The 24287-nt window shown below is 49.8% G+C and overlaps 2 protein-coding genes across 2 annotated transcripts; both read right to left on the bottom strand.

The window, feature by feature from the left end:
* Positions 1 to 976: 976 nt before the first annotated feature.
* On the bottom strand, positions 977 to 3369 carry flr (actin-interacting protein 1 flr). The gene has a single exon (XM_037216345.1). The coding sequence runs from the start codon at positions 3202 to 3204 to the stop codon at positions 1405 to 1407; it is 1800 nt and encodes a 599-aa protein (XP_037072240.1). The 5' UTR covers positions 3205 to 3369; the 3' UTR covers positions 977 to 1404.
* An 18265-nt stretch (positions 3370 to 21634) lies between these two features.
* Positions 21635 to 24011, bottom strand: LOC119093948 (flocculation protein FLO11). Its single transcript, XM_037216970.1, has 2 exons — positions 23440 to 24011; positions 21635 to 23193 (listed from the first exon to the last, which is right to left on the bottom strand). The coding sequence occupies exons 1-2, from the start codon at positions 23931 to 23933 to the stop codon at positions 22086 to 22088; spliced, it is 1602 nt and encodes a 533-aa protein (XP_037072865.1). The 5' UTR covers positions 23934 to 24011; the 3' UTR covers positions 21635 to 22085.
* Between the last annotated feature and the right edge of the window lie 276 nt (positions 24012 to 24287).

Raw genomic sequence — 24287 nt, 5'->3', positions numbered from 1 at the left:
TCTGTTCTTCAAGTCGCGGTGCGCACAGCCAGCACGTGGCGACGCCTGGCCTCGCAGCTTGGAAATTCCTGGGATGGCGACAGACGAGACTCGGGTGTGACCCGCGGCTGGATCCGCGCAAGGTCGCCGTCGCTTGGGCCCGGCGTGCCGAGGGCGGGGAGAGGCGGCGTCCATGTGGGCCGACGCGAGAGAGTCGCCGGCAGCGTCCACCGACCCAGGTCTGTCGCGCAACGGCTTCTCTGCTGCAACGAAATCGGTCAAGTGCTTCAGCCAATGAAATGTCGATTATTCTGATTGCTCAGTTCTGGTTCGTGTCGTGAGCTTCCGTGAAGGGGCCTGGCGGCGAAATGGAGGAGGGAGGGGGGGGGGGGGGAGGGGACAGTCGTGAAGTAGTCTGGCAGATGGGAAGCTCGGTGAAGTGCCGCCGAGAGGGTGGCCCGGGCGGGCGAGATGATGCCGAAGTCCGGGCAGGGGTGAATGTGACTGGAAGAGAGCGTGGACATCCTCGTGAGCGTCTCCCTCACGCCTCGTCTAACGTCCCACGCGTGATCGGTCGGCGATACGGGAGTGGCCCAAATCGGCAGCTGGATAGCACGTGAAATACAGCCCCCTCAGTTGTCTGCTATAATTCGCCGGTGGACTGAAATTCCATGCAGGTAAGACCTGTCAGCCGCCTGAGCACTCCCGTCTGGAAAGCTTTGTTGCATTTTTTAAGTGCGGCTGGGGTGCGAGGCGCTTGCTTGGAGGATCACTCGTTAACACGCCGCTGATTGCTCTAAAAATCAAATCTCAGTCCAAGTTTTCGTTATACGCGTCCGGTACTCCACCACTTTAGCATCTGTCCGTGCCGCACAGTGCTGCGACGATTGTGACATGGTCACCCACTACCTTGGTGGTAGCCGAAGATGCCGCTCCTGCCCAATACGTGGTTTTATTCCTGGCGTTCCATGACTACAGCTAAATGAAATACCAAGCATCCTAGGTTAATATGCGACGACACAAGTGTATTAAATGGTGCATTGTATTCCATTTGTAAAACCATCGCTTCATCGCGCCTCCTGTCCAGCGGAAGCACGCTTGATCATTACTATATTGTTCGTGAAATAGGCAGCCATGCAAGTCACAATAGAGGAAGACTTCCAGAATAAGCTAAATCATCACAACGCTAGCATTGGTAGTAGCATCAGAACATCATGCGCGTGATTTCAGAGCACCAACGTCCAGCATGCGCACACGAAAACTCTCCAGCAATACACGAGCGGCGGCGCCGCGGCGGGCACCGGTTTCAGCAGAGCCAGCAGCGCACACAAGGCACGACGGCCCACAGACGCGTTAGTACAAAACACGGCGGCGGCGGCGGCCCGCGACTCCTGCCGACAGGCGGCCAGGGTGCCGCGGGCGCGCCTACAGGCTGATGTTCCAGAGGCGCGTGTTGCAGTCCTGGCCGGCGGAGACGAGCGTCTCGTTGTCCAGCCAGCCGACGCGCGTCACCTGGCTCTGGTCGTGCGCGCGCTTCATGATCAGGTGCTGGCGCGGGTCGCGCGCGCTCCACACGATCACGTTGGTGTCGAGCGAGCCGGAGGCCACCAGCGACGAGTCGGGCGACCAGGCGACGCAGTTGACCTTGGCCGCGTGGAACGCCCACTCCATAGGGTTGGCCACCTGGTAGTCGGGCAGCCGATACAGCACCACCTGGCGGTGGCCGTCGCAGGCCACCAGGAACTGGCCGTCGGGCGAGTATGCGGCGTCGGTGACGGCGCCCCGGTGCTGCAGCTCCAGCTTCTGGCTGATGCTGGCGCCGCTCACCTGGTACACGATCACCTGGTTGGTGTCCTGCGTGCCGACAGCCAGCTCGCCCGATGCCGCGTTGAAGGCCAGCGCCGAGGGGTCGTAGCTGATGGGCAGCGAGGCGACGCGGCTGTTCCCCTTCAGCAGCACGATCTCCTTGACAGTGATGACGGCCACGGTGTCATCGCCGGCGCTGATGGCGCGCGGCTGGGCGCCCAGCGTCAGACAGTCGGTGTAGGCCAGCTTCAGCTCGTTGACGGTGCGCAGCGCGTCATCGTAGCCGATGGTGACGATGCTGTCGGCGTTGGTGACGGCACCGCTGATGTAGTTGCCGTGGCCAACGCCCTGCACGCGCTCGTTGGCGCCCGAGGCCGCGTCCCACTGGGTCACGTTGCCGTCGTGTGAGCCAGTGTAGATGTGACTCTTGTCCTGGCTGACAGCCAGTGCGGTGATGGGCTTGTTGTGACCCTTAATCACGCGGATAGGCTGTGACGGGTTCTTGGGGTCCAGGTAAGTGATGAAGCCATGGAGGCCTACAGTCAGCAGGTGCTCACCCTGCCACAGGCAGGAGTACTGCTGGTCCTCCACTGTAGTGCCCATGCAGAAGTCAGTTACCATGGTCCTTGTCTCCACATCCCAGATTTTGCAGGTCTTGTCCCCAGATGAAGACAACAACTGCTTGCCATCAGGGCTCCAGGCCACAGCATAGACACCTCCTTTGTGGGCAGGAGATCCCATCTCCCCCACAAGCTCAGCAGTCTTACCATCATAAATGAAGATTTTGCCATCAAAACCTCCTGTAGCAAACAACTCGCCACTTGGTGAAAACCTAACAGCCTGCACAAAGCGAGTGTGATCATGCTTTGTGAGCTTGAACTTGAATGGTGGGCCCTCAAAGAATCCCACAGAGTTGTCTTCACTGCCAGTGATGATCCTAAATGGTCTTGCAGGCCTGTAATCCACAGTGTTGATGATCTTTGTTTGACCCAGGATCTCCCCCACAGATGTTCCAGTGTCCGCCATGAACACATGGGCATATTTTTCCCTTCCATTTCCAACAACCACTATCCTTTGAGAGTCTGGAGACCATGCTATGTCTCTGATCTCACCTGAGATAGGCTGGAACTCGTTTTTTAGGATGTGTTCTAGGTTCACCGTGTCCCAGATCCTTACTTTTCCAGAGGCATCTCCAGATGCTATGTAAAATCCGCTCGGCGAGTACTTGGCCACTGTCACCGTCGTCGAGTGCTGGGTGTAGATATCACATATCTCTGGGTTGTTAATGTCCCTGATGTACACACTGTTTCCATTCGTATACAGGAAGTGTTTGCCCTTTGGGTCACCGCCCAACACAATGGGCGTTCCTCTTTGGGTACGGGGCAGCGACGCAAACGCGTACTTCTTACTGTACGACATGACAATGACCTTTTCGCTGGAATCTAATCAGAAATGTAAGGGGCGATAGATAATGCCGAAATCCTCAAATTTCCTTCGGAACCCACACGATCTGGGCGTGGACCTCCAAATCCCGTCACACACCACCGCAAACCACACCGGCGACGCCGCGGCTCGGTTCCACAGTAGTCTCGAGTGACGATACTGGCGCGATCGTCGCGTCCGGCGGTCGGACCTGCTAGTGGTGGACAAACCAGTACACCAATTGTGATGCGACCCGTTTGAACACATCTGATCTATCATCACGCGTCTCGTCGCTATTAGGGGAAAATCAATGCGCCGAGAATCCCCGATAATCTAGGTGCACATGCGCATCAGCTCCAAGCATGCACTTCTCGGGGTCGATTTTCTTCCAGGGAATTATTTTGTGAGCCGAGGCGACCCTTAGCAGTTTTGAGGCCTCGAAACATGTCCAGTTCATTCCTTCAACTCACAAGCCTTAGCGTCATCCCCCAGTGTCATTAGCCGCTCCGGACCCCCCCCCCCCCCACACTGTTTCTAGACCGCTTAATCCTTTGTGGGTATCCAGCATCTAAGAAACCCAAGCTGAGGGTAACTTAGCTGCCAGTTGATCGGTTTAACCGAAACATGCTGCCTGAGGATCCCACTCCAAACTGGTGTTTAAGCCCTTGGACGTAATGGAGCCATTCAGTACCTGTTGACCCCACACACGTGGCTTCTCAGGCGTTCGTGTCGGGGAGGGGCTCCTACCCACGACATCTTCCAGGTAGGATCTAATTTTGCGCCAGGCTAACATACTGTCACTCATGCTCCCACTCGGGGCGCGGAAACCGGAGGTGGCCGGGAAGAGAGACTGAGCCTTAACTTCACGAAGATTTAGCATTGACCCTATGGGTGTTCACCGGACACCAAAAAAGTCCATCGGTCACCAAACTTGCAAGAATGTCCAGTGTCCGTGCCCACACCTAGTGTGTTTCTCAGCCTATGCATGTAAAACGTTAACATTTGATGAACACCCACCGATCAAAGCATCACGGAGTGTTGTTTAATTTAATTCGCATTTTCAACCCAATTACGTGCCGAGCATTTTGCACGCAAAGTCCGTTGGGTTACTTCTACATGCATCGAGAAACATTGCAACGGCCAGAGCTGTAGACACAGGTACGAATAAGACCACGCAGCTGCCAGTGGACAGTCAGCCGCACAGATGACCGTACCGAAGCAATCAGACGACACCCGAAGTGGTCCCAACGAACGTCGATGCGATGATGAACCTAAAGGTTGCTGCCAACGCTGTGCTGGTAGAGGAATGAGGTGCCCGCGGACGCATTGCCCCCCACCCGTACGTCACCATGGACGGCGAGATCACGCCTTTTAGAGGAGGGATGGGTACGTCAGTTGGAGCCTAAAAAGGCCGGCGGTCCCGAAGTGGTCGGAGCCTCGGGGACACGTCACGATGAAGCTATCCGCGTAGCGGCACATAGCTCACCATCGAGGCGTCCAAAGGCTGAAATTGTGTAGTGATGCCCGAACTGAGCTGCTGGCGTCGATGCCGTATAAATGGGCTCCCTGACAGCCCGACTGTCAGAAGACCACGCAAATCAGACACGTGTGCTACGACCAATTGATCACAGCATATCCCAGCTGGTCTTCAATACTAGTGCACAGCCTCGATCCACTGGTGGAAGCCCTGAGACAGCAAGAGCCATCAGTGGCGGAGTCAGGATTTCGCCCAGGAGGCGGAGTCAAGGATCCTACAAGAAGCTGGGCACGGCTTCCTGGCTGATGGGGTCTTGTTTTTCTTCTTTTTTTCTAGAGGACCTCTACGATTCAGGATTCCGTTTTGCGGCGGGCGCCGTTTCGATATTTTTAGAAGTTACTATCCATGCTATCACAGTGCCCCTATTGCTTTTGCTATCACGGTACACATGACCATCCAGTAGATATGTGTGTATGGTTGCGCATGGCAGCAGGCATGTCATAATATATATATTTTTTTACAAAGATCGATTCAGACGGTAGCGGCTAGAAGGGGGCGCGATCGCTGCTTTGAATGGTTCATTTTACGCAAGTTTTATATTTCTACTCAATACCTCGGCCGAAAAGCGCTTTCACTATGGCAATTTCGTTTCATAATTCAGTCATCAGCCTAATGCCGCCCTCGACATCGTTGAAAAGCTTCATTCGGAACAGTGGCGTAGCCAGGGGACTTTTGTGGAAAAAAGAGTCGTAGAGGAGTACTTACAGAGACAGGAAGAAGTGTAGATTCACAAAATGAGTTGGAGAGGCAGTGAAACATGACCCGACCTACGCCCAAGATATGCCAACGAACGGATTCCTCCCCAGATTGGTCCACACTTTCTTCCCAAAGTTGGAGGCTGGAGCCCAAGTTGGGAACAGGCTGAAACCCCGGAAACTCCGCCCCCCACTGAATAGGAAACTACACCCCTGGAGGCAGGGCCATCTCTGACATTTTTATAAGACTTTGCGAGCACTCTGCGGCTCAGAATATTATCAAATAACTAGGTATCAACCGCAACGATAGTACTTTGCGACCAAGGGCGTACTTTACCCATCTCTAAGTACTTGGATGCTATCTGCCTCCAAATATGGCCAGCTGCTCGTCCACACGTTATCGGGGCGAGCGCGGTCGATGTTTTCCGGCGGTTACCTGACCACACATGAGTCACGTAGCTGGGACGGCTTTCGTCACTATCATTCACAAGAGTTGCACGCTTGAATGTCATTTGTCAGAAAGGTTCATGTAGCCGCGAGCTGCTCCTTAAAACAAAAGCTGGCTGCATCAGGCAACGTCATGAAGCAAAAAATCATAATTTCGAAAGCTGGGGCTCACAGTATCGTTGCTTACCGACAAAGGCAGATGTTGATACAAGCTGCGCCTGTTTGCCAAGAAATGACAACCACCCAAATTTCCATGTAGTCGAATTTCTCCACGGGTGTGGACCGTGCGTGTGACGTAGACTAACGTTTTCGAAGCTCGGGGTGTGAGTTTAAAAAAGGAGCACGACGTGCATGACTGCACATCCTTTTCAGACGCCCTATAAGCGTTCAGGGGCCCTAACGAGCGCGGGGCTCAAATCCTCCCACGCCGGAGCTGAGGTCACCGACTGCTCGGCGTGGCAACAAAGTTGAATGCGACGGCACGTACGGCTTCATACAACTCTTACAACCGAGCTCTTGTGAACGTAATTTTAAAAAACTCAACAAGCCAACCCTTGCGTCCCCTGCCATGGAGTCGGTGGTAAAAATCGTACAGAACGAGAATGATACACAAACTAGAAATGATGCGGAATGGTCTCCTCCAATCTCATTGCGTTCATGGATCTGCCAGCTTTCCTAACGCCTTTGAGCGGTATCTTGAGATAATTTAAATAATGGCAAATCTGTTTTGATAAGATTGTAAAAAAAAATCATATGTGCAGCGCAAAATTTAACACGCGCTCGGGTGGGGGTTAAATTGACCCCCGCGAAGGTTTTACCAGAGTGGTTTCCGAACGGTGCGGCGTAGCCGCGCCAAATTTTGCATAGCTGTGAAAAATTGAACAGCGAATCGTTTGGCATCAAAAATTTTACTTAAAAAACTAGATATACCTTGCAAGGTAACTAACCTATGGCAGGTTAAAATCAGGCCATGGTTTCAGCGATGGCAATTTCTAGGGAATCCTTCAATCTGATCCGACAACGGAGTGTTAGACGAAGCCATACGTCTCTGAGATGTTTTCTTAGGCAATACAGCAGTTGAATGAGTAAATTAAATTGACCTAAGGTCAGGTATGAAGGTCAAACCAAGGTCAAAAGGCAACCTATTTTGTTACCCTAGGGCTTGCTGTACCGGATAGTTTCTGGTGCTCATTTCAAATTTGTTGATAACAAGGGCCGCATTATACATCTTTCATTGACTTTTTAGAGGTCAGAATAGGTCATTGACCTAAAATGACCCAGCTCAACATTTTGTTTTAGGAACATACTGCCAAGTGTTATCTTTGTCGCTTAGTCAAATGTAAAACTCGAAACAATCTTGTATGATTTTGGTCACCTTGACCTTCAAAAGTTCAAACAAGATCACTGACCTTGAATGAGCATGTGACCTTTTGCTCGGTTATCTAGGGTCTGAGTACACTTTGGAGACCAGCCTGAAACGTGCCCTTGCTTCTTGTTAGACCTTTTGAGCCCAAAGGTCATAACCTAGGAACCTGAAACTTAAACCTAGGTGAGTTCACGTACAGGTCAACACACACTGTAAATTTTTGTCTCTAGCTTTCTTAGTTCCCGAGATCTCAGGGGGTCAAATTGACCCTCTCCCACCCGAGCAAAGGTCATCTAGCCGACCACCCAGGCACGTGTTAAAGAATGTATGAAGTTTTCTGGCAACGGTTAATGGGAACAGATGATTCCGCTGTGATGTCGCCGCGGTAATGCATTGGTGTTTACAATTTCCGTGCTTTGTTTGGCTCATTTCAAGCCCGTGTGCATATGGAATCGTGATGACCGTATAGGGCCTGTCAAACTACTAGCAACAAATGCGTCTTTCGTTTGTAATTACCACATATCTATTAAAGCCTTTTTTGGTCGTGCTGTTTATTTAAAACAAGTGCACCACATTGGAACGCCATGTGGTCTCATTAGACGTTCAAGTCGGCACCACATATAAGACTTGTAAGCGCAGCAGGCTGCTAAACGCAGGAATGCTGAAAGCAATGCCGCGGAACAACCAGCGCATTGAAAATCTGTTCAAAGAATGAACAAGCCGTTAGCGGTGTGGATAATAACGTGCTTTTCAAATCTTCAACAGGGACTAGGTGTTGGTCTCTGGTGTCGCCTTACCCTTAACACCAGAAACCCGGGTACTTCGGAGTGGACCAGCACAATGTGCGTGCGAGTGGCGGCAGTCTGTACTTCATAACAAAAAAAGAGTCGCCACTCCACTGACAGAGCCTCACTAAATCGACAGAGCCGACGTATGCTGTTGCCATAAGGAGCGGCCACGGGGCAACCGAGAAATGCACCGGGAGGGGAGGGCACTTTGTACACAAATGCAGTTTGACCTCCTGAGCATAAAGTGCACAAACTCTTGGACCGGTACGCCTTATTACCGGATATATATCAACATGAAAGATCGCAGTAAAAAAGGCGGACTCTTTCAATTCTTTCGAAACTCCGTGTGCTGATAGATATTGACCTTCTGATTACGAAAAACATAACATTTTGGACCAGTATGCTGTATTAGAGAAGCTATAGAGTAATGCGAGATTCAAACAGTAAGAGATGTATTGGAGGAAATATAGAGTAATACGAGTTTCCCACAGTAGAAAATATCCAAAAACATCCCACCCACAATGACCGTGGTAATATCAGCGATGTCAACCTAAAGAGTAAGCCGAACCGAATGGATGAGGCCCTGAAACAACGTTCAACGTCAAAAAAACGCGGCAGATCCTGTCTTGGCGACCTCGACGCTGGAGCGGCTGTAACTTCTCTGATACAGTGTACCGGTACAATATTTTGAGTTCATCGCAATCAGGTCAATATCTATCAGCGGACGGAATTTCGAAAGGATTGAAAGGTCCGCCTTTTTATCGAGACTTTTGTATCTTTATCTATCTGTGGTAAAAGGGCGCACCGGTCCAATATTTTATGCCCATTATACCCAGAAAAATACGCCACATGTATTCAGAAATTTTCAGTCAAATCTACAGAATGTACTGAATATCGAACATGAAACTGAGTAAAGGATGAAGAAAATGTGATCCATGCCTTGTACATTCAATAGCTTAGCGGCCTCGGCATTTGAAAAGCTATAATATTACGCGGGGTATTTGAAACAGGTCCACTTTTCACCTTCAAACATTCTTGTCTAAAGCACTCTACCGGCCGTCGTCCGCTGTGGGTGACATGAGATTACATCAGCCGTGAGATGCCCTTGTTCAAGCTCAGACACGTGCACTGGCCAGATTCCGATCGTTCCATCGGACCCTGAGGTCTGCCTGACTCCCGAAATGCAGCCGATGCTTCCTTTAAAAGGGAGCCCTCAGAGTCTCACTACCTGCCAGTCGTATCAGCTAGTTCTGGGATCGCAAGGCTGCTTTCTGATTGGTTTAGGCGACCATCGGACGACGTTGCACTAGTTTCTCACTGGTTAACATCATGCAATTTTTGTACCCAACGACCATGAATCAATTCCGCACGCACCGTATATAAACTGCACCCTTGGTAACCCCAAAAGAGGCTCCTATTCTCTCAAACTCGAAGACGTGGAATTGCTGTCGGTGGTGTGTGCGAAGGTAATGCTATGGTGTTTTGGGGGCGCGCCGACTGCAAGGGTCATCTGGCGCCCATAACGAGTTTTGGTTTACCTAACTAATGAACCGTGTAATGAGTCCCAAAGTTGATATACTTAAGGAATAAAAAAGACCTGTTTAGATTCAAGAAAGTGCGAGTTGTCTCCTAATATGTCACAGGGCGTCAGGGGCGAGTCACACTGTCCAAAGTAACGTTGACGTTCTTCCACAAGGCACGGACACGATATGAGCACATGACGAACGGTGAGAATAGCACCGCATCGATGGCAGATAGGTCTATCGGCTCCATGCAACGGATAACCGGGAGTTGCATACGTGCGCCTAATACGTAGTCTGCGGAGGATCACTTCCTCTTGCCTGACGTTGCGAGAACATGACAATCACTGGCGCAGCTTGGGTTTTATTGCTCTGAGCTTATTTTTGTTTGTCCCGTCCCGGCCACGCTGCCACTCATTCGGCAGAAAGGTTTTTATTACAAGGTAAAAATCTTTAGCAGAGGTAGAGAGAGAAAGGGCGTACACATGGGGCCAGCGCTGCACACCTTGCAGCCGCGTCAGCCAGCTCGTTGCTGGCGATTCCAATGTGACTGGGGATCCAACACAAGACGACTTTCTTTCGAGCCTGATCCAGTTGAGTCAGGCGTCGTAAGATATTCTGTACAAGGGAACATGATGGATAAAAATGCCTCAGACTAAGAACACTGCTCAGAGCGTCTGTTCAAATCAGATGTGAAGGTTCGTCACCGACTCCAATCAAACACAACGCCTTGGTGATCGCTACCAACTCCGATGTGCACCGACGCAAAGCAACGCAGAGGCAAAGAACGTGGAGGCCAAGAAAACGACCGGATGACGCCGCCGCTCACAAAGGTGCAGCCCACACCGCCAGAAGTTTTAGATCCGTCCATGTAAGCAAGGGTGTAACCATCATATAACGTCATACGCTCAGATTCCCTTGACCTCATTACATCTGGCAAGACGACATGATTTTTTTTATTTCAGCCAAAAACTGGACCCATATCTGTGGGACCCATATCTGTGGGACCCATATCATATCCGAGGACCATATCATGGGCATATCGAAAGTGTGTCAGTAGGTTAACCGATACCCACGTAAAGAGCCCCTGAGCAGCCGAGAATATCCCGGCAGGTTAAGGAATGGGACTCGGGCTACCGCTCACAGATCCTTTGTGGCGAATGAAAATAACCCGTGAAAGGGCCCGTGATTGACAAGAGTTCCCCAGCACGCTAACAGGAAGGACCCCAACAACAGCGCAGGGCCCCTTGAGCAGATGCAAAGAAATGAAGGACGACGTGGAATAGTCCGAAACGACCGAAATGAATCTGCAAGGGGCACATAGGTCCCCCGGAAACAGCATAGGGCCCTGGACGGTGTAATGGGGCTTAAAATTTCCAGTTCACAACTTTTCCAATCATTCAGTAATTTTTGGGACTTCTCAGAGACCCTTCACATTTGCTTACAACTGTTCTTGGTGACCTGAAAGTCCAGAGATACCAAGTTTTGTAGCGTTTTGTGTTAAAAAACTGCACCTGTTCGGCCGGCTATGGGCCCCCCGGAGCCAATGGGCCCCTTCATTGCCCGAGGGGGAGGGGTGCGCCCCGTGGCCCCCCTCTCTGGATCCGCCCCTGCTTGCTACCGTACGTTTTTGGGGGAATACTTTTGTTATTTTCCACTTTTTTGCCCATCCCCGAACTCAGTTTGCCCTTCATGTCGGACTGTCGTGGGGAGAAAGTAACTGATCCTAAGCCTGAAGTGTCACTCAGGTGACCACGACGAAATCTCGAATGGGAGCACCGTAAATCCGATATGGGACCCGAAGGGCTGGCTAAAGGTCATTGGGGGGGGGGGGGGGGCACGATCGGACCCTCAAATATCAGCCAGAGGCCCGTTGCACCGATTGGGCCCCGGCCTGGGCTTGGGAGCCCATTTCCCAAGCAGGGACAAGGTCAGGACCCACGATTTACACTGGTCAGTGCTCTCCGAGTCAATAAGGGGCCCCTGTGTCGGCCAGAGGCACACAGCGCCTAACCGGAGGTCCGGTGTTAACAAGGGCCCCGACTTGGTCAGGGAGTGTGCGGGGGTGCCTGAAGAGGGACTGATGTGCCCTTCAAGACCGACGATAAAGGGGCCGATGGGAAGGCTGAATGGCTGTAAGGGTCGAAAGGCTGCAGGTCATCCTGGCCCGTATGGCTGTGATCCCAAATGTCAGCCAATATGCCTCTTTCGCCGATTGTGGAACAGTGCGGGCACCTATTTCGGCCGGAGACCACTACACCGAATAGTCGACTCCGTGTTGTTCTGAGCCCTGGGCCCCCATTTCTCCAGCGGGAACGAGACCGAGAACCGCGATTTGCATTGATCGGAGTCCTTACAACAGTGAGCGGTTTTTTGACGGCCAGGCCGCCAGTGTCCAACGGGGCGTCCTGTGACGGAAGGAGTCCCGAGTCGGCCAGAGGTGACCCGGGACCTTTGCGGGTCCCTTCACCCCGTTTGAGCCAAGGGTCCGTTGGCCAAACATGGGCCTCTGTGCCAGTTATTGGATCACCTGCGGTTGTCAGAGATCTTGTTGCCCCAAATAGGGCTCTGCGCCTATTCCGGGTCAATTGCCCCGGCCAGAAGCCGCTAAAAGGCCTTCGGCGCCAGGGAGGGCACCAATGTAGGACGTACATCAGTGAGGGCCTCCGGACGAACCCATCAGGTGAACCCGCCTCCATGCCACCAGAATGGTAGCTGGTAGACCCCCAGACTGGGACGGAATGATCTTTAAGCAATGCCCGGAAGGGTCGTGTGCACCTAACTTTTCACTTATGTTAATGTTAACACATTACACATGTTTAATTCATGTTTACACAAGTTGCCGGCCTCATTTCGATTTACGGTCAACCTTCACGGGATCCTCAATATCTCTGTAGGGTGTGGACTCCCTCCCCCCGGAAGGACGGGGTCCTCTTTATCTTTAGTCCTCCCTCGGGCTTAAGAAGCTACACTGCTGTCCGGTACGAAAAGCCTAACTTAGAATTTATTCCGCTCAGAAGTGGAGCGAGTTGGTACCATCACGCCACACCGACAGACCATGAATCCACCCATTTAACAGCGGCCGTCGAGATTCGAACCCGGGCTTCCCGCGTGCGAGACCAGCATGCTAACCATCCATTCCCTGAAGATACGGGCCGGCGGCCGAAAGTTTGCGATCAGAATAGGACTGGTTCAGAGTGAGTTGATGGATTCGTGATCGTTTGATGCCTATCACGCACAGAGCCGACTTTTCGCACGGGATTCTGCATATTTGCACTTGCTTCCCCCTAAGACTGGTGATCCACGTTTTCTTGACACGCACAACCATCTGAAAGATTTTGGAGGGTGCATAACCCCGGTGCGTAAACGCCCTCCGTTTTGGAGGGTGCATACACGCAGCCAACCGGAATCGGTCAGCACTATTCCTCACGTTGTTTACATGGGTTGCCTATAAACGCATGTGCGAAAAGATATGTGCTTACCGGGCTGCTCTGTTTAGTATGTATGCGTACTAAACACCGCCATTTTTGATACGATCGGTACTAAACACCGCTCCCTTCTTAGCAAAGATACGTACTAAACGTTCTCGAAGATGTGTTGATTGGGAATTGTCGGCAAAAACTGCCTCAAGTGCTACAATCCGCGAAAGCGTCCACTAATTCACTACAAAGTCTAAATGGAAAAGAATGAGTCTTTAAATTGGAAAAAACACTGAAGCTGGTAGCAAAAGACTGAGCTTGTCTATAAAACCACAGCAAGCTTCACTTTCACCGAAAGAAAACTTTTAAAAGGCCATGAGAGTGCACCTCCGGTGACGTCAATCGGCTGGGTCGTGCAAACACTCGTAGAGGCATTAAAATGACATCAGCTGGAAGAACCTTGGGTTCGCACGAAGTTTGTCGCAATTGTCACCTTGATAATTGAAGCACCGGCGCGGCAGCATACGCTGTCTTAGGACCTTGCGTAAGCGTGACTAGTAAGCCTCGCTTTTTGGGGGCGTCGTCGGGAATTTGGTTTTGCATGTTAGTAAAAATAAAAGTCGTAAATCAGTGCAAGGAGAGGATGTACTCAGATTTCTGAGAATGCTGAGATCCACCAACATTTTTGCTCGAGAATTCTTAACAACTAAAAGCTTGCGTTGTACTTATATTGAACATAATTTACATAATGCAAGTTTTCTGTGGTGCCGATTGCAATGCCAAGTCTTGTCTGCTTGGTGTTTGCTTTGGGGATGCCAAATACATGTGATCTTGAATGCCAAGACATCACTTTTCAAGCTCTCATTCATATGCACTTCAGACATGTGGAGTCTCATACACTTTGTTTGCTTAACCGGCATCTACTTAAGTTTTCATCTGCTTAGCTGTCAATGCAGACTTAATTGCACAGCAGCTATTGCATCTAAAGATTGGAAAATTTGCACTTAGTCACAGTCATCAATCACCATCAAAATGTATGACCTACCTCTATCTTAAAAGTGAATGCTACCACCTACTCACCTGCACCAGTCTCAGTCTCAGGTTTATGCCATGGTCTGCTTACCAGTTACCTGTCTGTTTTGCTGGGTCATTAGCTGGAAATGTGTCATTAAAGGCATTTTGTACTTTGTTTACCATCATTGCTGCAGCCAGCCTTTGATAGATGTGAGGTGTTCCTGCTATGTGTATGGATTTGGGTGATGCACCTTGGAAGAGGTTAAAATGTTATTAGTTTTATGAAGCAGTGTGGTGGTTTCATGACTGACATTTGTTTGTTTTTTCATAAAATCTTGCTTAATGGACAAAATAAACCAACATGTACCATATTTTTCAACATTTATGTTGTGCATGCTTGCCATGATGCCAACTCAGAATTCATCATTGCTGGTTTTGGGATTGAATTCAAAAGTGTCATTGGTGTAAAAATATGTGAACTAGGGGCACAGTATGCAATATATCATCTCAAGCTGTGTAAACTTTTGCCTTTTACCTTAACCTTACATTCACCTCACACCCTGACCTTTTCCCTTAACTTTAACCATAACATTAACTTTGAGCCTTTTACTACATAGCAGACAACATACCCTGCAACAAAAAGTAATTTATCTGATTGTGAACCTGCTGGCTGAATGTGTTTTAAACATAAGCAATTTGAAAGGCTAGCCTTACAAAGGCAACTAGCATTATATCTCTGCTAGTTAAAGGGGGTGTTACACATTTGAAGGTTATGAAGGAAATGTCAAATTGGTAAAGCAAGCTCGCTTACAGCTATTGGTATACTTATGAGTGGAAAGAACTGGTCTAGACAGCAGTTCTCTGCTTGCTAAATATGCTTCTTGATGTGTCATGGTTTGATTACATCATACCTTGCACATCACTGTTTGAGAGCCAAGGGCAGCTGAGGTCCAGATATGTGCCATGAATGCCTTGAATGATATTTTTGGCATTGATTTCACATGGCTTGTGGAATAGCAGGATTTGAATAATGTTATTATGATGACATGAATGCCAATTTGACTTTGAAATGCTCCCCCCCCCCCATGTGCCTTTCACAAGCATCTTTGGCATGAGTATGAGTCAGAAATTTTGTATTGAAATGCTAGTCATCATGTTAGTATTTATGGCCTCATTCATTACCTAGAACATGACAATTCATTAGGCATTTACTTTACCATGCCCTAAACCTAAGCATTCACTGCAGCATGAATTGAAGGCTTGCATGTTGGGAGGACAGAATCTGAAATGCATTTGTGATATGGTCTGCTTGTCATCCCAAGTGTCATGAACAATATACCTGCACCATCTGTGGCTTGCTAGTTATCTGAATGGTGTGGAGCATTGTTCAAATGCACTGTGTTTGTCCTAAAAAGTTACCTGTAGATGCTGCTGCAGGCAGAGGCAACATGAGGCTGTTCCAGGTCATGAGTAGCTAATCTGCAATCCCATTGTTCCGTGTTGCAGTCATGGACGAATTCATCCAGGAGCCCACTCTGTTTGACGAGGTGCTTCGGTTTGGCTTGTATGCTGGCGCAGCGTTTCAGCTGCTCTGCATCGCGGCCGTCATCTTTTCGCCAGCGGATGCCGACCCCAAGGTGCTCTGGTCACCGGCCTCCAGCAGCAGTGTGGGCTGGTGCTGGGTTGGCAGGGGGGGGGGGGGGAACGAGTGGCACGGATGGTAGCTGTGGGGCTAGATTTTTGGCAGGTGGGCTGGCGTCAGGATGTAACTCAGACCGGGCTTGGAGAAACTACAGTGAAGATGCATGCATTGTACATTACCGGGTGACACGTGTATGCGAACAACATCTGATGCGTCCTGCAGCTCTGTGTCATGGATCCATGCTGACTTTGACACCATAGATTGAATATAAATAGCATGTGGATTAATAGTCATGTCTTCAGCACTGGAGCATTGTTATCATTCTGTTGTGATCTGAAAAAAATATTCTGCGGTTTAGTGTAAAAGAGATGATTTGATGCACTTTGCTGTACCCATGGTTAATATGCTCTACTTCCACACAGACAGCTCTTGAAGGTGCAACAGCATACAGTATATAGGTCTCTGAAAAATGAAATGATTATGAAATTCAACCATTTATAGATAAACTACCAGTGTTTTTTGCACTAATAAACAATAGATTATAGACCCTTGCAGAATAGTTTGCAATATGTACTTGGGCTTAAAATTTTTTTTCCATTTTTGCATTAGTTTAATTGACATGTAAGCCAGAAAGTAGGGCAAATATTTTACTGATGTGATGTCATTCCTCACTTTATCTTAACAAACTGCTCTGACAGTGACAGCAGCTCGTGGTGTCGTAGATTATGGCGGCCCTGTGATTCACCTGTGTGCCGGCCACTGATCTGACGGTGCTTATTAACAGAGCACGGATAGCAGCGACGACGACACGTCGGATCAGGGCAGCCCACACTCGTCGGCAGCCCACCGCAGCGCCCAGCACCGCCGTCGGATGGAGAAGAAGAAACGCCGCTAGGCCCGGCAGCAGGTGTGGGCGGACCGAAACAATCCTGCGATGCACTGCTGTGCTGGGAGCAGTGAATGATGACACTGTTGTTGCAGGCCGCGCGGTGGTATCTTGCTGATGCAGCTTTGATATTTTTTATGGGCAGCTAAGTTTACACTGTTTCCTTCATGTCTGTATGTGTTACAAGGACATGGGCATTTGCATCTAATTCCAGGCATGTGTAAAGGTGTCGACGGGACGCGGCGTGAGTGAGGCGCTGCTTGGATTCTGAATTATCGTTTTCACTTGAAAGTCATCCACCTAGATGTCGTGCGTTCTTGGGATATTGCATCTGCATCACGATCTGACATGGGTTTATCTGTTAGGCGGCGTCAGAGTATTTTGGACAGTGCTTATGGTGTGCTTTTCTAAGTGCATATGGGACAGGATGTTGGTGACTGGATGAAGTTTGTGGGCTTTGGAGCGCTCTGCTCCTTGTGTAGTGAAAGTTGTCATGCCGATGAGACCTTAAACATTACATTTCTCTGCAATACTGATCTGCTGTCACGCTGACCTCGAGCTGGACCGCGTGTGAACCAATACAACAGCTTCGGCTTCACGAGGCTTTCCATCCGTCATGCTTCGTGTAGACTGCAATACCCGCATCACGCTGCACACCAATACGTCACACGCCTCTGTCGAAGACATGGTGTTGTCAGAGAGCGGCCGTGCCGCACCTACGTCCTTTTTACCCTCAGCTGTCTGCCGTGCTTTTTATGTCGTTGTTTTTTCGGTTTCGGGGCGAACTAAGCTCGCATTACTGCATTCGTATTAGCGATGCTGTGACGTCATCCTGGGAATAAGTGATATAGGGCCAGCACTACGGCGACATGAAAACGCTGTATTGTGGGCTGGGCTCAACATAAAGGTTTCCATTTACCGATTTTTTTTCGACCCCGCACATTCAATAAAACATTTCCAACTTGGAAATGGCGTTGGTTTGCACGAGAGCTACCAAATTATCGCTGAAATGCGCTTCCAGCCTGCCCCGACGGAGACTCATTCACCAGTGATTAATTCCGAAGAGCTGCAGCCGGGACTGCTCAGAAACAGTCCTTAAAGGAGTGCAACAGCAACAACCCTCCCCCACTCTTCAGATTAATGTTGCGTTTAACTTACTTTTGCACCACATTTAACATACCTGCCAGTTTGCCTAGTTCACCAGCCATCTTCCTCAAGAGGTGTCATCTTTTTCGTTTGCTTATTGACCATCGATGGCGTCGCAGCCACGGGCCGACACCGCGCGCCCTATGGCGACTGCAACGCCAGGCGTCGAGACTGTTGTTGATATGACTTGCGAGCTGGCATGTTCAAGCCGTGTTACATAATTTCCATCAGTAATCAGTTCTGACGGAATCTGGAGCATTTTAAGAGGAACATGGATTATCCATGCGGATGCAAATTTGGGACTACATTTCATCCACAACCTGCGTCCAGGAAGTCCTCGATATCTCTGAGACACAAAAAAGCAACATGGAGCCGGAGTCAATGTGACAATTATTGGGCCACCTGCGGCGATCAGGGATGTTGTTGCGCCAGTAAGGGTTTCTGTGCTGATCCAGGGCCAACTGCGCGGGTCAGAAGGCCTTCCGTGTCAGGTAGGGGAACAATGTGGCATCGTGTATCCTTCCAATTGCATTCTGATCGACCAGGAGATCCCGCCCCGTGTCGCTAGAGTGACAACCAAAAAACACTTCGCGATGGGGCGGAATGGCCCTTCAGCCCTTAAGACGGGAACCGGTAATGTGCCCCTGAAATTTGACTCACGGGGCCACTTGCCCGGAAGGAAATACGGGGTCTCATTGTTGAGTAGAGTGGGGTTCTCATAACTGTTGAAGAGTGTGTTGAAATGAATTAAAAAAACGAACATGGTCATCCCATGTTTGCCTAAGGACGTCTACTTTTCAGAATGGATTAGTGAAAAATTACATAAAAGGTTTGAACATGCCCACCCACAACAGAAACTCAAAAAATAGAGATGCCACTTCTACTCTTCCATTTCCACCACCAGGTTCCAGCACCACTTCACGGTGCTTTAAGGGCCAATCCGTTCTTATCATCGGTCTCAAAATCACACACGTAAATATGCGCCCCCCGGATTGCCTTCAAAAGGTAAGACTTATGTCCTGAAGCGTTCATAGGCACTTCTTTCAGAAACGTCATCATTTTTGTACGCCCACTGGCCACGACTCAGTGTTAGCTGCTGGGCCGACGCCGCGCGGCCTACGGAAGCTGCAGCGCCTAGCGTTGAGATTTTTGTTTCTAGGATTTGCGAGCGCGCATGCAAAAATCACGTTACATAAATGGTATCACTAATCGATTCTGACAGGATGTTAACAAGTGCTCGGGTAGGGTTTCAAATTGACACCCGAAGGTTTTCCAGAATGATTTCCGAGCGGCGCGGCGTGGCCGCGCCATACTTTGCATAACTGTAGACAATTAAACAGCGGATCGTTTGGTATCAAAAATTTAGATGTAACTTGTAAGGTTGCTATCATATGGCAGGTCAAACTCGGGCCATGGTTTCAGCGAAGTCAGTTTCCAGGGAATCATTCCATCTGATGCGACAACGGAGTGTTAGACGAGACCATACATCCCTGAGATGCTTTATTTGGCCACACAAATATTGAATAAGCAAATTGCGTTGCCCTTAGGTCAGATATGAAGGTCAGACCATGGTCAATGCTGTATGGGATAGCTTCTGGTGCTCATTTTGAATTTATTGATATCAGGAAACGCATCATAATCTTTCATTGACTTCCTAGAGGTCAGGATAGGTCATTGACCTAAAATTACTCAGCTCAACATTTTGCTTTTAAAAACATACTGCTCAGCGTATTCTATGTCGCTTATTTAAATGCGAAACTAAGAGCGGTCTTGTATGATTCGGTCATCACGACCTTGAAAAGGTCAAACTAGGTTGTTGACCTTGAATGAGCATGCGACCTATTGCTTAGAAACAGTTAGCTAGGTTCTGAGGGCACCTCGGAGACCAACCAGGAATTTGGCCTTCTGTGACCTTTTTGGCCCGAAGGTCATGACCTAGGAGCTTCAAACTTTGACGCAAGTGAGTTGACGTACAGGTTAATACGCCCTGCAAATTTGGTGTCTCTGCCGCTCTTAGTTTCCGAGATCTCAGGGGGGGTCACATTGACCCTCCCACCCGAGCGAAGGTTAACTGGCCGGCCACCCGAGCGCGTGTTAAATATTTCCAGACTAACATGGTTTGGCCATGTTAATACACATCAATCACCACTTAATCTGCAACCAAATTTCCATCACTAAATTTCGATCAAGCATATCGATCAACAGTCGGCTTTCGCGATGTCCTTAATGTCTGTAGAACCCAGATGAAACATTCTGGCAATGCCTGTAAATACTATCGGTTTAAAAAGAGCCCACTGAAGCCATCAAGCCCCACAGCCCATCAAGGGAGCCGATGATTTGTTCCATCGGTCGTTTAACGCCTAATTTCTGCAGTTTATTACGTCAAAATACAAATCAGAATTGATCTCACGGTAGCTTCTGGCTTCTGTTCTGATTGCAAGGTAACGATAACGATACAACGAAGAAAACCGTATCCCATGTTAACAAGTAAGCTATATCCGGGGATTTTGGGGGTCACCATAAGAGGGGCATTTGTCAACCGTGTGCTACCCCTTGGCAAGGCTCTGGCCACGCCCCCGCCTACACACAGAAGCAGATCAAATCGTCTAACTTAAATGATGGGCAATTCACTGTACGTTGGGCCCATTCGTACATAAGGCAGGCAGCTTCCCGGAGGTTTTTCTGGGGTGGTGTGGTGTAAGGAACAATAATTCGGAAAAAAGATACTGTTGCAGGTGCCCAACATGTTTCACGTACCAATTAGCAGCAATGTTGATCCAGAAATATGCAACAAAACAACCAAACAATAAGTTCACAATCAGTCATGCGGGAGATAGCCGGCCCTGGACAGTGATCGTCGACGACGCGCCGTCCGTGGACGGGAGAAAGGGCTCAGATCAGGGATATGTGACATAAGGGCCCTCATTCTGTGGCTTGGTTGTTAAAGGAGAACCTCCAGTTTTATACTTTTGTCACCCTGTTTTTTGGCAGTTTCAAGCTGCCGAGTTTGTTTTCGCCTAAAATGCTGCGACAAGTCTTATCTCTTGAAAAGCAGCCAGCAAAATGACGGCGCAATCTGTCGCACTCTACCCCATCGATGCACATTAAAAATTCTCACCAGCATATGCCCAGGCCGTATTTTGGCATCTACCCTGTGAAGGCAGATGCCTCGTCAATGACCCAAAGTGCCTGCCCGCTTATGGAATTTCGCGTCCCCAGGAAAGACAATGTTGAAATGGACGAATAATCTTGGGAATTTAGATAGTCTTATTTGCCGAATGGTATAGATGAGTCGAGTAGGCAGGATTGCACACCAGTGAGAGACAGCTCTAGGTGCATATCTAGCACAGCAGTCATGCCATTTGAATAGAGAGCGATAGCAGCCTCCATCACTAGCCCCCCCCCCCCTCCCCCCCCGGGTCATCGGGCTTGCTTTCCAGAAAAGCTCCTGAAGCACGCCCTGAGGTTGGCCCCCCACTGATTGAAACGTTCATACGCCTATGTCTGCAAGTTAACCACCAGCTTGGAAGATCAAAGCACAGGAACAGCAAAATGCTTGACACCTTTCCTCTTCACATTGTCTTATCTTTACATTGCACCCCATATGGGCTATGGAGTACGGAGATACATGGGCAATCATTGACTGTTAATGAATTTGATATTAATATTTCATATGATATTCAAGTTTGAAATACGAAATGTACAAGATCTATTCACGTAACAATCAAATACAGATGTAGAACAGAATTTCCAACCAGTTCATTGATACAATTTTCATTTTTAATCATGTGACCAGTATCTACCAACCCTTACGTAGTATCAACCAAAAACCATACCACGGGCTTCCAAATGTTAGTCCATGGTAACTTCACGTTCGCGTAGCCTTTTACTTTGGGAGCCTTGGGTATGAATTAATACACATTACGTGCGGCGCTTATACGTTCAACCTCTAACTACATGGATAGCGTGCAAAAGTCGATTCATCCTAACATGGTATAACACCTGTCTTGCAGCACATAACAGTAGCCTCCCCGATGGGTGCTGATGCATTTATTCCCGTACCTTCTGATCAGCCGTGCATTAAACAAATTTTTTGAGACCGTTTCCGTAACTTCGTTTTTGCGCTTAAAGCATCCGCACGCATCGCGGATGTATGCCAGCTATGCTCAGGCTTGTGAATCTGGCGTACAATCAGCCATATGATCTGGTCATCACACAATAAAGGTCAGAACATAGGCCTTGCGGCCAACGCATGCCGATCACGCATCAGAAAGTGTACCCAAAGGAAGACATCTTGTAAACTGACGCGTTCTGTAAGCGCATAGACTAGGTTGACAATCAGGCACATCCATGATGTCTCTTAAGTCACAAGTCACGCCACAATTAAAGGTTACAACACAGCGCCTTGGTGAAGCGGCTTATAACAGACATAAGGATGCAAGGTGAAACAATCCTTCGTGAACTAGGGCCTCGGGGAACTTGGTCTTGTCCATTGCTACACAGTTCTTGCCCTCTTCCCACTCGTCAAGGTAGTCGGCCAACACATCATTTACGTCTGTCGTGGGCGTCCCATCTTCCCAGACGTAGGTTGCGTTCTCGTCCTGCAGTCCAGTCCAGTAGACGGCGTCTCCAGCCCGGAGCAGGAGAAAGGTCACCAGACCTGTGTTATGGACGGACACCAGCTCGGCGTCCATCTCATGACAGCCGTGTGCGGCGACAGCCCAGTACTGCTCGTCCTCCGTGAACAGGTAGCACGTGTCGTTGTACGCCACCCATTCCGTCGAACCGCAGGGTGGTGCGGTGGTGGTGGGAGCAGCGGTCGTTGTAACCGTAGTTGTCGTTGGTTGGGTCGGTGGCGTCATGTCCTGGTAGCAGACGTACGCAGCTGGCGTCGTGTCTTCACCTAAATGGAAGAGTCCGTCCTCGGCCGAAATGTAGCCGTAGGTGATCTGCGCTGTGTGGCTCTTATTATCGAAGAACTGGTCCAGCTGGTGGTTGTAAGCGGTGCCATCCAGCCAGCTCCTCTGCCCGGCGATGTTCAGCAGGCCGGTCCACGCGTCACGTGCCGTCTGCCGCACCCCGAACGCCACCGCGTAGAAGGCGATCACGGACGGCACCGAGGCCAGGCTAGCGTTTGCAATCTGACAGGCCAGATGCGCTGCGCCCCAGGCCAGCGGCTCGGCGGCCGGGTCATTGGCGCTCAGGTAGTAACAACGGCTGTCGCCCGCCTCCAGGTCTACCCAGCCATCGGCGGCCGGACACGCGACCGACGGCGGCGTACGAGACGTGGGCGGTGCCGGCGTAGTTGGCGAAATAGACGATGGGGCTGGCGAGTGTGTTGATGACGGAGTCGATGATGTTGGCGGTAGAGTAGATGTTGTCGACTCAGACGTTGAAGATGTTGGCTCAGGCATGGAAGGCGTCGGTTTTGCCGTAGGAGTTGATGGCTCAGAGGTTGTGGGTGTCGGTCGAGATGTGGTTAATGGTTCAGCAGTAGTGGATGATGCCGGTTCAGATGTTGAAGATGTTGGCCCAGACGTAGAGGACGTCGATTGTGACGTTGACGATGTTGGTTCAGACGATGAGGATGTTGGTTCAGGTGTGGTTGATGGCTGGGGTGTTGATGATGGTGGTTCAGGCGTAGAGGACGTCGATTGTGACGTTGAAGATGTTGGTTCAGACGATGAGGATGCTGGTTCGGGTGTGGTTGATGGCTGGGGTGTTAATGATGTTGGTCCAGGCGTAGAGGACGTCGATTTTGACGTTGAAGATGTTGGTTCAGACGTAGAGGACGTCGATTGTGACGTTGAAGATGTTGGTTCAGACGATGAGGATGTTGGTTCGGGTGTGGTTGATGGCTGGGGTGTTGATGATGTTGGTTCAGGCGTAGAGGACGTCGATTGTGACGTTGAAGATGTTGGTTCAGACGATGAGGATGTTGGTTCGGATGTGGTTGATGGCTGTGGTGTTGATGATGTTGGTTCAGACGTAGAGAACGTCGATTGTGACGTTGAAGATGTTGGTTCAGACGATGAGGATGTTGGTTCGGGTGTGGTTGGTGACTGGGGTGTTGATGATGTTGGTTCAGGCGTAGAGGACGTCGATTGTGACGTTGAAGACGTTGGCTCAGACGTGGAAAATGTTGGCTTGGTTGTGATTGATGTTGGCTTCAGCGTGCTAGTCGTGCTCGACGGCGCTTGGCACACCAGTGGATACATATAATCACAATCCAAATTGATAAGTTTAGAGTTATGTCTTTCATACATCCCACACTTCCAGTATTGCGGGGTTATCGGGTAACCATCAACCCATGTGACGTCCTCAAGCACCGATCCATCGGACCAGACCCAGACGCTGCCGTAGATATGGTGGTCGGCCCAATACAAGGTATTTGAGCCGAACTGCTTCAGAAAGTCGGCGTTGCTTGCTGTGGGCCGCGCGAGAAACGCCCCGAGTTGTCGACAGTGGTTGAGAGCGGCATTCCATTTCAAGCGCATGGGCACCAGCAGATACTGGTATTCGCCGTACTGCACCCAGGCACCAGCTAAGCCATGTCCTGGAAAGCGATTGCCGGTCACGTCTCGTGTCCGTGAAGACAACAGTTCAACGTTGATGCACGC

The sequence above is a fragment of the Pollicipes pollicipes genome, unplaced genomic scaffold (genome assembly GCF_011947565.3).
Source record: "Pollicipes pollicipes isolate AB1234 unplaced genomic scaffold, Ppol_2.1 Scaffold_4002;HRSCAF=4701_pilon_pilon_pilon, whole genome shotgun sequence".
NCBI lineage: Eukaryota > Metazoa > Arthropoda > Thecostraca > Pollicipedomorpha > Pollicipedidae > Pollicipes > Pollicipes pollicipes.
The sequence above is the reverse complement of the archived record's forward strand: the minus strand, read 5'-3'. Positions and strand labels throughout refer to the sequence as shown.